This window comes from Mauremys mutica, chromosome 7, assembly GCF_020497125.1.
Source record: "Mauremys mutica isolate MM-2020 ecotype Southern chromosome 7, ASM2049712v1, whole genome shotgun sequence".
NCBI lineage: Eukaryota > Metazoa > Chordata > Testudines > Geoemydidae > Mauremys > Mauremys mutica.
Window position 1 is genome coordinate 79756089 of NC_059078.1, and position 16272 is coordinate 79772360.

General features: G+C 44.1%; 1 protein-coding gene across 2 annotated transcripts in view; it reads right to left on the bottom strand.

Annotated features, from left to right (window-relative positions):
- The window catches only part of FAM13C (family with sequence similarity 13 member C), a 250496-nt gene that overhangs the window by 106686 nt on the left and 127538 nt on the right, over nt 1-16272 (bottom strand). For both annotated transcript variants that reach the window (XM_045023232.1, XM_045023233.1), the window contains exon 7: nt 5392-5430. In XM_045023232.1, the coding sequence (XP_044879167.1) occupies nt 5392-5430 (39 nt within the window). The remainder of the gene's footprint in view (nt 1-5391; nt 5431-16272) is intronic.

Genomic DNA, 16272 nt, shown 5'->3' on the forward strand with positions numbered 1-16272 from the left:
GATCCTGCTGGTAATGGGGCAGGTTCTAGCCATTGAACGCCGAGTTTGGGCCCGGGAAACAAGCACAGACTGGTGGGACCGCATAGTGTTGCAGGGATGATTCCCAGTGGCTGCGAAACTTTCGCATGCGTAAGGGCACTTTCATGGAACTTTGTGACTTGCTTTCCCCTGCCCTGAAGCGCCAGAATACAAAGATGAGAGCAGCCCTCACAGTTGAGAAGCGAGTGGCGATAGCCCTGTGGAAGCTTGCAACGCCAGACAGCTACCGGTCAGTCGGGAATCAATTTGGAGTGGGCAAATCTACTGTGGGGGCTGCTGTGATGCAAGTAGCCAAAGCAATCACTAAGCTGCTGCTACGAAAGGTTGTGACTCTGGGAAATGTGCAGGTCATAGTGGATGGCTTTGCTGCAATGGTATTCATAACTGTGGTGGGGCGATAGATGGAACCCATATCCCTATCTTGGCACCAGAGCACCAGAGCACCCACTACATAAACCGCAAGGGGTACTTTTCCATGGTGCTGCAAGCACTGGTGGATCACAAGGGACGTTTCACCAACATCCACGTGGGATGGCCAGGAAGGGTTCATGACGCTCGCATCTTCAGGAACACTACTCTGTTTAAACGGCTGCAGCAAGGGAATTACTTCCCAGACCAGAAAATAACAGTTAGGGATGTTGAAATGCCTGTCGTTATCCTGGGGGACCCAGCCTACCCCTTGATGCCATGGCTCATGAAGCCATACACAGGCAGCCTGGACAGTAGTCAGGAGCTGTTCAACTACAGGCTGAGCAAGTGCAGAATGGTGGTAGAATGTGCATTTGGCCGTTTAAAGGCGCGCTGGTACACATTACTGACTCGCTCAGACCTCAGCCAAACCAATGTCCCCATTGTTATTGCTGCTTGCTGTGTGCTCCACAATCTCTGTGAGAGTAAGAGGGAGACCTTTATGGCGGGGTGGGAGGCTGAGGCAAATCACCTGGCCGCTGATTACGCACAGCCAGACACCAGGGCGATTAGAAGAGCACACCAGGAAGCGGTGCGCATTAGAAAAGCTTTGAAAAGCAGTTTCATCACTGGCCAGGGTACAGTGTGACTGTTGTGTTTGTTTCTCCTTGATGAACCCCCGCTTCCCTTGATTGACTCATTCCCTGTAAGCCACCCCCTCCCCTTCGATCACAGCTTGCTTTCTACGGAAATAAAGTCACTCTCGTTTAAAAATCATGTATTCTTTATTACTTAATTATAAAAAGAGGGAGAGAACTGACAAGGTAGCCCGGGTGGGGTTTGGGAGGAGAATAGTAGGGAAGGAAAAGGCCACTAAAAAAAATAATGATAGCCTTTTGGTTGGGCTGTCCACTGGGGTGGAGTGGGCGGGTGCACGGAGCCTACCCCCACGAGTTCTTACTCGTCTGGCAGGTGAGGAGACTAAGGAACATGGTGATGGGGGAGGGTGGTTATACAGGGGCTGCAGCGGCACTCTGTGATCCTGCTGCCATTCCTGAAGCTCCACCATACGCCGGAGCATGTCAGTTTGATCACGCAGCAGCCCCAGAGTTGCATCCCGCCACCGCTGATCTTCCTGCCACCACCTCTCATCTTGAGCATCTCTCCTCTCATCTCGAGCGTCTCTCCTGTCCTCACGTTGGTCCCTCCTGTCCTCACGGTCACTGACATCTTTCCTGTACTTTGCTACCACGTCCTTCCACTCATTCAGATGAGCTCTTTCATTGCGGGTCACTTCCATGATTTCTGAAAACATTTCTTCTCGCGTCTTTTTTTTCCGCCGCCTTATCTGAGATATCCTTCAGGACGGAGTAGGGAGGCTTGAAAACTTTGCACCTGTGTGAGGGAGGGAAAAAAGGGAAAGAAGTATTTAAAAATATACATTTTAGAGAACAATGGTCATACTCTTTCACGGTGAACAACACTATTCACCTTACATAGCACATGTGTCTTCACTACAAGGTCACATTTTGCATCTTAATATTGAGTGCCTGCAGCTTTGGTGTTACCGTCGAGTGCTGCTTCTTTCCTGTTAACGTGCAGCAGCAGAAACCCCACCGTGGCTGGCATCATGGAAGATCACTGATAAACACCGCCCTTTTCCCCCTCCCAACTGCATGGCTGGTAGCAGGAAAGATCCCTGCTAGCCAAACGCGGAAAAGCTCAGCGCCAATCGCACCCTCCTTTCCCCCAGCTTGGCTACCTGCAGGGAAGGATTTCTTTTAAGCCACAGGCAAACAGCCCAGTAGGAATGGCCATCTCTGTCCCCTTACTTAAATTCCTGAATTTCAACCAGGTTACCATGAATGATATCACTTTCCTGAGGATAACACAGCGAGATAAAGAACGAATGTTGCTTGAATGCCAGCAATCACCGGGACCATACGCAGCTAGGCTTTGTCATGCAATGATACCAGATTACTTGCTACATGCATGGCATGGTCAAGCATCCTACCATGGAGAACGGAATAAAGCAGCGCTGCCCAGAAACCTTCTGCAAAGGCTTTTGGAGTACCTCCAGGACAGCTTCATGGAGATGTCCCTGGAGGATTTCCGCTCCATCCCCAGACATGTTAACAGACTTTTCCAGTAACTGTACTGGCCGTGAATGCATCCCAGGGCAAATTAATCATTAAAAAAAGCTTGCTTTTAAACCATGTCTTATATTTACAAGGTACACTCACCAGAGGTCCCTTCCATGGCTTCATTGTCTGGGATAGTTGCTTGGGAGGGTAATTCCGTCAGGGTGAGAAAAAGCTCCTGGCTGTTGGGGAGAACGGAGTGTTGTGTGCTCTCTGCAAGCTCGTCCTCCTCTTCCTCCTCATCTTTCCAGTCCGCAGAATCCTCAGCCATGGCTGCGATTACCACCCCCACCTCGGAATCCACGGACGGGGTGGGGTAGTGGTGGCGGACACCCCTAGAATTGCATGCAGCTCAGCATAAAAGCAGCATGTTTTTGGCCCTGCCCCGGACTTTCTGTTTGCTTCTTTGGTTTTCTGGTAGGCTTGTCTGAGCTCCTTAACTTTCATACGACACTGTACTGAGTACCTGGTGTGGCCTCTCTGCATCATGGCCTTGGAATTTTTTTCAAATGTTTTTTCATTTCGTCTTTTGGAATGGAGTTCTGTTAGTACGGAATCCTCTCCCCATACAGTGATCAGATCCAGTACCTCCCATGCAGTCCATGCTGGAGCTCTTTTTCGATTCTCAGGAGACTGCATTGTTACCTGTGCTGATGAGCTCTGCATGGTCACCTGTGTTGGTGAGCTCTCCACGCTGGCCAAACAGGAAATGAATTTCAAAAGTTTGCGGGGCTTTTCCTGTCTACCTGGCCAGTGCATCCGAGTTCAGATGGCTTTCCAGAGCAGTCACAATGGTGCACTGTGGGATAGCTCCCAGAGGCCAATACCATCGAATTGTAAAAGCCTCAAAGAATCCTGTGGCACCTTATAGACTAACAGACGTTTTGCAGCATGAGCTTTCGTGGGTGAATACCCACTTCTTCAGATGCAAGAAGAAGTGTATTCACCCACGAAAGCTCATGCTGCAAAACGTCTGTTAGTCTATAAGGTGCCACAGGATTCTTTGTTGCTTTTACAGATCCAGACTAACACGGCTACCCCTCTGATACTTGATACCATCGAATTGCGGCCACACTAACCCTAATCCGACATGGCAATACCGATTTGAGCGCTACTCCCCTCGTCGGGGAGGAGTACAGATATCGGTTTTAAGAGCCCTTTATATCGATATAAAGGGCTTCGTTGTGTGGACAGGTGCAGCGTAAAATCAGTTTAACGCTGCTAAATTCGGTATAAACGCGTAGTGTAGTCCAGGCCTCACTGTCTTTCTCTCTCTCTCTAACTGGTCTCAGGGCCACTAGATGGGACAGAACACCACACCCAGGACAAGCACTACAAAGCAGGCCTCTCTGCAATGCTTCCTCCGGTCTTTACGGTGACAGGAAGCCTGGCAGAGAAAGACTTGCACCATTGGCTCTAGCGGCATGACTAGGGGAAAGGCAAAGATGTGCATAGGCAGGGGGAACCCCGAGGTTGAGGAAAAGAAGGGATGGGGAAAGTGTTAAAAATGTGATGTCCTACTTCGCCCTTCATTTGGAAAGTCCCACATGTTGTCCTTCATTTTAGACCCCACTGTGGCACAATACAGTATTTAAAGGTGGAGCTATATTGTGGCAAAACTAATTAAAAATAATATTAAAAACCATTTTTCTTTTTTTTTTATGCCATTTAATTTCATGCTGATTACTGTAGCACTTCAAAAATTGGGATAAAATTAATACCTGAAGCAAACTGAGAGCAGTATATAGGAGGTTAAAGGTGTTTGGAATTCCTAGAAAAATGTTACATCCGTTCTTCTCTAGTCAGTTTGACAGCACATATGAATTGCTCAAACTGAGTTACAACCTAGACTGCTTTCAAAATATATAATTTCCCCTGCAACATTTTAGCAAACAGTTCATAATCAACTTAGGCTTTTTATTCCTAGCATTTCAGCAATGTGAAATGTACCTTACATGCAAACAAATCTATAAATCATCTCCCTTCTGAGAAACTGCTGGCCACAATTCAGCTGAGCAGTCTTCTGAAATATAATCAAGTGTGTGAAATTTGGGGATAAAATACCTATGAAATACAAACAGGGTCTGTACTAATGTCAATGAATAATACAGAATAGTCACATCTGAAATTAAAGCATGTTCCCTTAAGGGAAAAATTTTTAAATTGCTAATGGCATCTCAGTGTTTGTAACTTTATGTTTTCTACTGTTCTGCTGTCTGTCCACTTTCCTAAGATAAAAAGGCAAAACATATTTCTTTAAAACCAAAGAGGGAGGGGGAGAAGTGCATGTAAAAAGTTTACTGCATTAATTGCAAAGGGAAACTGCATTCAGATACTGAACCTGCCTAATAACTGCAGTGTTTTGCTCAAAACATTCTTAAAGAATATTTTCTGCCAATGCTGACAGTAAGCATAGCCCATGTGTTCTTAGAAAACTGACACTTTTGCTTGTCATGATCAGTAACAAGAATTAGCAATATTTTCTCATGAGATGTACAGCATACATACAATCATATATTCAAACATGTGTAAAATATATATATATGGCAGAAAACAGCAACATAAAGATATTATTTCATAATGCAAGCCCATTGCTAATGGACAGTTAACCATTTGTAAATAAATAGTTGTTTTATATCATATTCAGCATATTTTCAATAAAATATTAAAATCCCAGAAGACTGCGCATAATAAAATGTTACAGAAAGCTTTTTCACTTTTGAAATAGTATTTAAAATTATTCTCTGCCCTGCTTAACATATCATTCTTATTTAATGGTATAGGTAAATATTTATTCACTTACTCTGCTAAAGCTGTATTGTTGAAGGAATGATCCTGAATGCTGAAACAGAAACAAGAAAACATCAGTTAGTCAATAAAGCAGGCAGCCTCCCCAATTGTTTTTCAGTTGCTGGAACACATACAGAAACATGGCATTGCAAGGCAAGTCTCTGTGTTAGCTCTACATGCACATACCGTACGCTGGGCTGCTCTGCACATGCTCATAATCAAAGAACCATAGGGATTAGCCCTGCAATATTCACAAACCACAAAGCACATCCAGCAGTGCTTTCAATATATATAAACTCAGGTTGCCAGGAGATTCTCAAAAAGGGATCAGGCACTCTGCAGTTACAACTATGTTGTTAAATAGAAACTGTGATTTCTAGCACATTGATACAAGTGTTTGGTATTCTCATTCTTTAAACATTTATTAGCAGTCTGCTCATTATACACTATGTCATGTTTATTACTTCAAATAGGGATGACCAATTAAGGTTCTCATGAGACTTTTCTTCGGTTGTCTCTAACAAATTCTGCTGATAGCCATACTCCAAGGGAAGCTGTGAAAAAAATTAAACTGAATTGGAAGGAAGGGGTGCTAAACTAACAAAGGATTTTTAAATGAGCAGCATGGAAACTGCTTCTGCGAAAGAGGAATGGATAGAAAAATCCAAACTAACCCTGAAGCACAGTGTCTGCAAACCTGGTTTTATACATCTATAAAGGTCAAATCAGGATTCAGTTAAATGTGCTGATTCTGAGATAACCTGGAGCTTCCTGTCTACTTGCATCTTAAAAATCTGGTAAATATTCTGCTAGATCATCCTACAGTAGAAAAGTATGTTCTTGCTGCTACATGTTTTTTCCAAAAAATGGAGTATTACGAGCATTCTTGATGTGTGACAATGGCACTGCACAGATTACAGCAAGAAACCAAGCAGAGATTCGGAGGCGGGGCTTCCTACTCCCTGAAGCAGCCTGTGCTAGCGCGATGCGTGAGCACAGTTCACAATCATTGTTAGCATAATGAGGATCCAAAGCCACACCAGGAAAAGGCAGATAGAATTCCCCTTCCCTTAAAGAATATTGACATTGTCTCTTATTCATGTCTCTTCTGGGCTCACTCATCCAATGCACATTGTTTTATAGACTCAAACTTTAAGGCCAGGAACCATTGTGATCATATAGTCTGGCCTCCTGCACATCACAGGCAAAAGAACCTCACCCACCCACTCCTGTAAAGGACCCCTAACTTCTGGCTGAGTTACTGAAGTCCTCAAATCGTGATTTAAAGACTTCGAGTTACAGAGAATCCACCATTTATTCTAGTTCATACCAGCAAGTGACCTGTGCCCCATGCTGCAGAGGGGGGAAATTCCTTCCTGACCTTATATACAATGATTAGTTAGACCTTGAGTGTGTGGGTGAGACCCAGCGGCCAGACACCTGGGAAGGAATCCTCTTTAGTAACTCAGAGTCCTCCCTATCTTATGCCCCATCTCTGGCGGTTGGAGATATTTGCTACTAGCAGTCGCAGATAGGCCACATGCTGTTGCAGGCAGTCTCATCATAGCAGCCCCTCCATACACTTATCAAGTTCAGTCTTGAAACCAGTTAGGTTTTTTGAACCCACTGCTCCCCTTGGGAGGCTGTTGCAGAACTTCCCTCCTTTGATGGCTAGAAACCTTAGTCTAATTTCCAGCCCAAACTTGCTCATGGCCAGTTTATATCCATTTGTACTAACGCCAATATTGACCCTTAACTTAAATTACTTCTCTCCCTCCTGGTGTTTATCCCTCTGATGTATTTATAGAGCACAACTGTATCTCCCCTCAGCCTCCTTCTGATTAGGCTAAACAAGCCAAGCTCTTTGAGTCTCCTCTCAGAAGGTAGGTTTTCCATTCCTCTGATCATCCTACTAGCCCTTCACTGCACCTGTTCCACTTTCACTAGTCTCCCCTTTAATCAGTTCCTTATCCACCTTTCAATTCTCACATTAATCTCCATTTAACTAATAATTTCCCATATGGAACTGTATCAGATATCTTACTGACATCCAAATGGCTTAGATCTACTGCACAGATCCAGGAATGTGGCCTTGTGCTCTCAAAAGTTCTGCAGCTACTGATCGTCACCCCAAACCTGCTTTACAATACAATCCAACCAATCAGTGCTCATTTTTCAGTCCCAGAAGCTGCACTCCATCATCTGTAACTGCTCCATGAACTCCACTAACAACCTTGAACTGCTGCTGCCCCGTGAGTCCCGGCAGCGTCCTGCTGCTCCCAGCCCCCCCCCCATGTGAGTATCTGCACCCCTCCCCCGCCTTCCCTGCCCACAGCCACCCCCTGCCCCCAGCCGCCCCCTGCCTCCTGCCAGCCCCTGCCCCCAGCCGCCCCCTGCCCCCGGCCAGCCCCTGCCCCCCCTGCCCCCAGCCAGCCCCTGCCCACAGCCACCCGCAGCCGCCCCCTGCCCCCAGCCGCCCCCTGCCCCACCCCCTGCCCATAGCCACCCTCTGCCCGCAGCCAGCCCCCTGCCCCACCCCCTGCCCCCAGCCAGCCCCCTGCCCCACCCCCTGCCCATAGCCGCCCTCTGCCCGCAGCCAGCCCCTGCCCCCAGCCAGCCCCTGCCCCCAGCCAGCCCCTGCCCACAGCCACCCGCAGCCGCCCCCTGCCCACAGCCACCCGCAGCCAGCCCCTGCCCACAGCCGCCCTCTGCCCACAGCCAGCCCTTGCCACAGCCACCCTCTGCCCGCAGCCAGCCCTTGCCACAGCCACTCTCTGCCCGCAGCCAGCCTCTGCCTGCAGCCCCTGCCACAGCCACCCCCTGCCTGCAGCCAGCCTCTGCCCAGAGCCGCCCGCAGCCACCCCCTGCCCACAGCCACCCGCAGCCCGCCCGTCTGCATCACCTGCCCACAGCCAGCCCGTGTCACTCCCTGCCTCCAGCTAGCCCTGCCCCACGCCCCTATCTGCAGCTAGCTCCACATCCACTGGTGCTCTGCAGTTCCCAGGGCAGTAACCCTGCACACCTGCTTTAATGAGGGGGGGGCAGGGAGCAGCTGGGACCCACACATGTACACACCCTAGAGTGACCAGACAGCAAGTGTGAAAAATCGGGACGGGGGTGAGGGGTAATAGGAGCCTATATAAAAAAAAGACCCAAAAATTGAGACTGTCCCTGATCACCACCCACACATGTGAAACGGAGCTCATTTCTAGTTCAGCCCCATCTTTTTAAAAAAGAACTTTAGGTAGGGTTAAAATACATCTGTATTTTCCTGGACATGTCAGGCTTTTCGGTTCTTAATCACCTCCTGGGAAAATATGGACGTATGGTAACCCTATTGGTACAAAAAATACACGCTGTCGCACATCCCTTAAATCAGAACTTTTTATAGGGAACCCGTTGTTAAATCAGAACTTTTTATAGGGAACCCGTTGTTAAGATTTTGGCAGCTCATCACTGGGTGCCCCACACTGTGCATTGAAGCAAGCACTTCTGGTGAGTACACACAGTGACAATGGAAGGAACCAAGTATGCACATGCACAAGTGATATACTAACTGTGGCTTTATGTCAGCGTAACTTGCGTCAACCAAAGATTGTAGTGTAGACACAGCCTTAGATGCCTAGCTGCTAGTGTGTTACAACTCTCATGATTTTATCACAAGTCTCATGGTATTTGGTGTTTTTCTTAAGGCCCCAGATACTGGAATCAAGAGATTGCATAAGAGTTTCAGGTTTCTTGGCCTCATGGTTCCGAAGAAAAGTTTGAAAATGTGAAGCAACTGTGACCCTAAGGGCTTAGACACCAGAAGGCAAATAAAAAGAACATAAAATGCATTATTTTAAAAATCTAATTTAAAATAAATAATCCCATGATTCTTAAACCAATCTCATAGTGTTTGGGGGCCTGACTCTTGATTTTTGAATGCTTGGTGTTGACAATACTGCTGGTATTTGAACCCAGAATTTAATGTGGGAGCCATTACTTATGGACACTAAATTGCATCAACAAAAACAAACGCTTGGTTGAGGCAGAGCTAAAAATTAGATGCTATGTATTTCTCAGACATGCTGAAAATGTTTACAAATCTGGGGGGGATTGGCATAGAATGGTCTCGTACGTGTAACCTCTGCATTCCTACACACAATTTTAGATCAAATTCCCTGCTAATTCATATCCTATGTAAATCCATTGAAATAAAATGGGGTTACATTGCTGTTACTTAAGGCAGAATTTGACCTTAATATGGAGTTCTGAGTGATTTTCCCAAGGAGCATAGTATTCACTGTGATTTGGATTGGAGGACCCCTACCTTGAAAGGTCATCATCAAACTGTTTAAATTACTCAAACTAATTTTAATGTCAGACCTCTATTACTAAATCGCTTTCCAGGCACATATTTTACACTTGTTTATGACTCATTTGCAGGCATAATTTAATTTCTTTTGGGCTGGAGGATGCTTTTAGCCAGTGTTTCTGGACAGACTCTCCATGCAAAAGTTAGTGCTTTAAACATCATTTGGCATTTTTTTTCTTATAAAACAGGTTATTAACGAAGAGCCACATTAATAAATACACAGAAGAGAAGGCCTACTATAAGGTGAGTGCACAACTGGTTAGAAAACAATACTCAGAGAATAATTATCAATGGTTCACAGTCATGCTGGAAGGGCATATCACGTGGGGTTCCACAGGGATCTGTCCTGGATCCAATTTTATTCAATATCTTCAGAAATGTTTTGGATAGTGGCATAAAGAGTACACGTATAAAGTTTCCAGAATATACCAGGCTGGGAGGGCTGCAAGTTCTTTCAAAGACAGGATTACAATTCAAAATGATCTTGACAAACTGGAGAAATGGTCTGAAATAAACAGGATGAAATTCAATATGCACAAATGGGCACTTGAGAAGGAATAATCAATTACGCAAATACAAAATGCAAATGGCTGCCTAGAAAGGAGTACTGCAGAAAAAGATCTAAGGGTTATAGTGGATCACAAACTCAATATAAGTCAACAATATAATACTGTTCCAAAAAAGGTTAACATCATTCTCGGATGTAGTAGCAGGTCTGTTTGTAAGTAAGATATGAAAAGGCCTTAACTGGAGTACAGTGTCCAGTTCTGGGCACAACACTTCAAGAAAGATGTGGACAAGTTGGAGAAATGATTAAAAAGGTCTAGAACATGTGACCTACAATGATAGATTGAAAAAACTGGGTTTGCTTAGTCTGGAGAAAAGAAAAGATTAAGCAGGAGGGGGCACACATGATAACAGTCTTCAAGTATGAAAAGCTGTTATGAAAGGAAGGTTGATAAATTGTTCGTTAGATCCACTGAGGCCTGGACAAGAAGCAATGGGCTTAAATTACAGCAAGGAAAATTTAGGTTGGACATTAGGAAAAACTTCCTAACTGTAAGGGTTGTTAAGCACTGGAACAATTTACATAGGGAGGTTGTGGAATATCTGTCATTGGAGATTTTTAAGAACAGGTTAGACAATGCTTAATTTGTAATGAAAGAGGTGCCAGGGTTCAAGCAATTTTTTTACATTCATAACTGATGCAGCAAACCCAGAGCTGGAGCTACAGACTGCAAAGGCTAGACTGCCAAGGCTAGAGGTGCCAGGGCTCAGTCCTGGCAAGTCCTGGCACAAATTAAGCACTGGGTTAAAGAAACAACTGTCAGGGATGGTCTAGATAATACTTAGTCCTGCCTCAGTGGAGGGGACTGGACTAGATGTCCTACTGAAGTCCCTTCCAGTCCTACATTTCTATGATTCTAGTGAAAACTGGATTGTTAATTGTGTTATGGCTCAGTTTAGGGTTGTGTTGATTATGCTGCACTGTCCCCAGGAGCCACTGGAGGTAGGGAATATGATTTACAGAGTCACCATTCCTTCCCTGCTCTCCCCTTGTTCCCAGATGGGAATAACTAACCTGCACCCATTACATTTCCCACGGGCTCTCTGCTGGCTCTCCCCACTTCTCTCTGTCCTCCCTCCACCCACCTGCTCTGGGCAGGAGAGTACCAGGCATGCAGCCCCTACTCTTATTCCCCTTTCCCCTCCATATCTGGAATGTCAAAGAGGGGAGCACTAACGTGGCCACCTAAAACGGTGGGGATTTTATTCTCCATTAGTCCCTTGCATGGCTAGTCACAATCCAACCCTTACTTCCTAATTTTCAGTATAGTCATTTGAATTGTTTCGGTCCGAAATATTATATACAATGACAGTTCAATGTACTAAAATTCTGTGTCAGGTATATTTCACTGCAACATAGCTAAGGCACTGTACCTATCATTCTCAAGCTTTGAGAAAAAATTCTGCTCCTGTACATGCTGTTTTGGATTTAAGCACAGAATTCAAGATTTATATAACTTCAACTTTTAAAGTTATTCAAATTCATATTGTTATTTGCAAGTAAAGTTTTATCTGTGTTGCATTATTTTCAGGCTTTGGACAATTTCTCTGCTCTATATATTTTTGTAAAATCATAATTTTGGAGAGACACACACACACAAAAAAGCCAACTCTTCCCATTACATACCCACTATTGATTCCATCACAATTTTGGCAAAATGGGATAAAACCATCTAAAATATCACATGCCAGCACTCAAGAGGAATGGTTTTGGAAATTTTCAAGCAAGTTTGTGCATTTTGGAGAGATCAGTATTCAAAATAAAATGAGATTTTACTTTTGAAAATCCATTCATATATTTCTGTCCTATCACATCTCTAGAACAGCTTTGACTAGAAACTCCATATTTGTTTTATTCTGTTGATCATAATTATTCTGCAGTAACAAATACTAAACACTCTAGCCCAGAAGCACAAAATATTCACATGTGCAAGTGCACTGCTCTGCTTTCTCGACATGCAGCGTAGCTTTTATTCTGTTGATCTTGCTGGTTTTGGGGTGGGAATTATTTAGATATTAACCAGACTTTTCACATATTTAATAAAGCCACATGGTCAAAGTGCACATTATGAACATTGTTAGTCATCTGTAGGCACTAGAAACACACAGCAAAAAGTACACGGCCCAGACTGTGACGGAAGAAGGGGAGGCAGGGAGACGTGGGTGGAGGGTAAGGTGGGTTCAGTCTGAGAAGAGCAGAACAGGGAAAGCCAATGGAGGTCACATCGTCTGAAATGGGAGGGAAGAGGCATATGGAAACTACAGGCTGTGAGGAGAAGGAATGTATTTCCTTTGTGCTTGGTTTGCAAGCCTTTGGCTGTCCAAGTGCCTAACCATCCATCCGCAGACTTTCTAATGGTTTGGTTTCTTCTACAAAGTGGAACTTTATCTTGGAATTTCCAGGATATGATTTTGTGTTTTGAGAAAACTACCATGTTCAACTTTAACTCCATAATAATGACAATTTTGTCCTGGGAATTAAACTCTTTGTTCAGGAACATTTGAAGGAGATGTACATATTTACAGGGAAAATGCACTGGTGCACTGGGGGAGTTAATATTTCTCCGTCTGGTGATTTGTTGTCAGATGATTCAAAGTACGGTGCAGTCCTATAGAGCATGATTAGCACTGATTGCAGTCTTATTTTTAATCTGATTTTCCTCACAGCCCAGAATTACTCATACTGAAATGCTGCATAAGTGGCAATTACATTTAGCACTCTATTTTATAACACACAACTGAACTGAAGTTAAAAAGAATGCAGAACACTTCAGACGGTCACTAACAGGATGTATGTAACGATGCATTGAAGGCAACTCCCTGGGGTTTTTGGGAGGCTCTTATTAAAATCCCATCATCAAACTAAAGGGAAATTTGGAATGATTTCCCTGCCTTTGATGGAGCCTACTCCCCCTCTGGATTCAAATCATCCCTGCCAGAATTAACTCATAAAAATACCAAAGAGCAAATAATTGCCTTTGGGATGCACCAGGTTTTGCCAAATAGCAGCTTCCAACCCCACATGCTCCTGCAGTCTTTACTTCCACTCTGATGCCCCTCGAATCACACTGGTGGGGCACTGTTCTATACTACACAGTATACTTTTTGTGGACCCAGATTTAATATCAATTTGTTTGTCAAGGGGTGCTACCTCCCTCCTCAGTTATGGTTATGACAGAATACATTTGTCTCAACAAAAAACAAATTTGATAGATTTCCCCAGTCACTCATCTCTAGGCATTGCAAACACAGGCACTTCTGACCCATGGGGGTTTCTTACAGGATAAAAGTATGGGGCAATTTCTGTGCAAGTATTGGCAGCACATCACTGATTAAAATCATAAGGGGCGGGTGTTCTAGCCTTTCCTAAAACTGGAGCCCGTATGATTTTTATGCCATTTTCTGATGAGCAAGGTATAAACCAAGCAAAAGCCATGTGAGCAAGCAATCACTCTGCCCAGCTGCACAAAATGTTCCTATGTGCAGCACTCTGCTTTCTCAATGTGCAGCCTGGCTTTGCAGGGATAATGTTAGCAGAGACACTAGAACATTTTTTAGACAAATTAAACCAAAACACAGTGATTATACGAGGAAGCCAGTTTTGAGCAGTGACTCCAGTTTTCTGTATCTTTGATTCTATCAGTGACCTAATTAGCACATAATGTGAATGGCAGTGGAAGACAGTGTTCAGATGCTCTTGCTGTCTTGCTTTAAAAAAGATACACAGTCGAGCTTTCTGTGTAACCTACATGTAGAGTTGCTATAGTAAAATGATCCAGAAATAATCCGATAAAAATTTAGGGGCACATTTTCTCGGGGTGTTTTACGGTCTTCCTTAGTGAACATGAAATATTATACATACCTGAAACTGAACTTTCTATCTGCCAGCTCACCAACGTCTGCACACATATTTTCTATAATCTAACACCTGCCTGTATGAAAGTATTGGACTTAGAGCTGTGCAAGAACCAGAATTCCCATTCTGTGTAAAATTTTCCATTTCCAAAAACCTTGCATTCCAAATGGAACAAGAAGTCAGATAAGCAACATATCCTGCATGAAGGATATTTTTTTGAAAAAAAAATCTGGTTTGGAAGAACTGAAAATATAATTTTTTGAAAAATTCTGGTTTGAGCTCCTCACCAAGTAGGCTGCTATAGAGCCTGGGGATGCAGGTGAGCAGGAAACCTGATTTCCACCAAAAGATTTGATTTCATTGAATCAGCATTTTCAGAAACAAATCTGTTTTGCTGCAAAATTTTCAACCAGTTCTAGCTGGAATGGTCCGCCACATAACAGAATGCCCCCAACAGGCTTTGCACAGTAAATTCTAAAGATTGAGCATACACAGATATTAGACTAAAATATGCACAAATCTATTTTGCAGAGCACAAGTCACTGTTTGCAAAGTACATTCCCTAATTAAATTGGTCTAGTTTTCATCAATGACTTTAGCCCAGAGCATTCTTCCCTTGTGTTTTTTGTTCCAGATCATTCTGCCTGGGGGAGAGTTGAACCTTCAACTACTAAAATGGCTCCAGAAAGTGGGGAAGGTGGTATGGAGTCAGGCGCCCACCTCTGCCATACTGGAGGGATGAAACTCATCTCCGTGTGTGAATCTAAGGTTCACCTTCTGGGCCAGTACATTTACATATGTCTTTTGATGTGCACTTTGCTAAGCATTTCACATTTTGAAGCAGACATAGTTGCTCTTTGGACATTTACATCCTGACGTTTGCTTAAGCAGTTTGCGGAGTTTTGGACTGCATATACATTAGATATAACATTTTGTGCATGCACTTAGAGGCCACAGCTGAAAATGTGTCCTCTAAAAAGCAGCACTTGTACAGTGCCAAGTGCAATAGGGTCCCAGTCCATTAGTAACTGCCACCAATTTGAAATGATGTCACTGGTGATGCAAAACATTCTCAGCATTAAACCCAGAAAAATAATGCTTTTTTCAGTATTATTTGGAGCCTTGAATTAACATGCTCAGGAGTTTTGTCTGCCTCAGGACTGTGGGAATGGGCCTTTAATCTTGGTAGAGTTGAATATCTCTATAAACAACTCCAAAGCATCCCAGTGCAGCATGCATTGGGTTTCTTGTCAAACTCAGTTGTGCCAGATAAATGATTGATGCTGGTCAAATCAATAGCCCCTACATAACTGCAGTCACCCCAAAGGGGGCTGTGGTGTGGCCACCAACAGGAAGGGACACATGACAATACTGCTTGTGTGGGAGATGCACCAAATTCAAACTGGATTAATGCCATGGTGACTCAAGCCAAACTACTTTTCTGACTGTATCAGTGCTTTACAAATGGTAAAAGTGCTGTGTGATCTGTCCAGAATACTTCAACAGATCAGTACAACATTAAAAGAAAGGATTACTATTTAAGGCAGAAAAAAGTATTGATCTTTTCCATGACTCACTTAAAAAAACATCGCAGGATGTAGAAATGACCTTTTTGAACGACTCTCTGTGGTTGGTCCTCTGACTGAAGCATCAGTCAGCCCTCTCACTTAGTGTGTGTGCATGTGTTGGGAAGAGAAGAGGAGAGAGCTGCTATATCTTCAGGTGAGGGACAAGCAGAACATCAGAATATTAAATCATTCTATCATCTGTCCGGCATTTGCTGGAAACCACTAGAGCTATTTATATCTCTCTGTTCTCTCCAAGGTCTCTGATGGTGAAGATAAACCGCAGGTCACACACGCTTTCCTTACACTCTCACTAACATTTGGCTACAGAAATCATAAAAGAGCAAAGAAATTACAGTGACATAGAATACCAAAATTATTAATAACACCATATTGTGACAAAGTTCCTCCTCTACCTTGGTGGGTCCTGCGCTTATTGGCAGATTTGCTCATCTCAGTGATCTTCCCCACAGTCTGGGTCAACTTCTCCTGTGTCTGATCAGGAGTTGGGAGGTTTGGGGGGAACCCAGGCCCACCCTCTACTCCGGG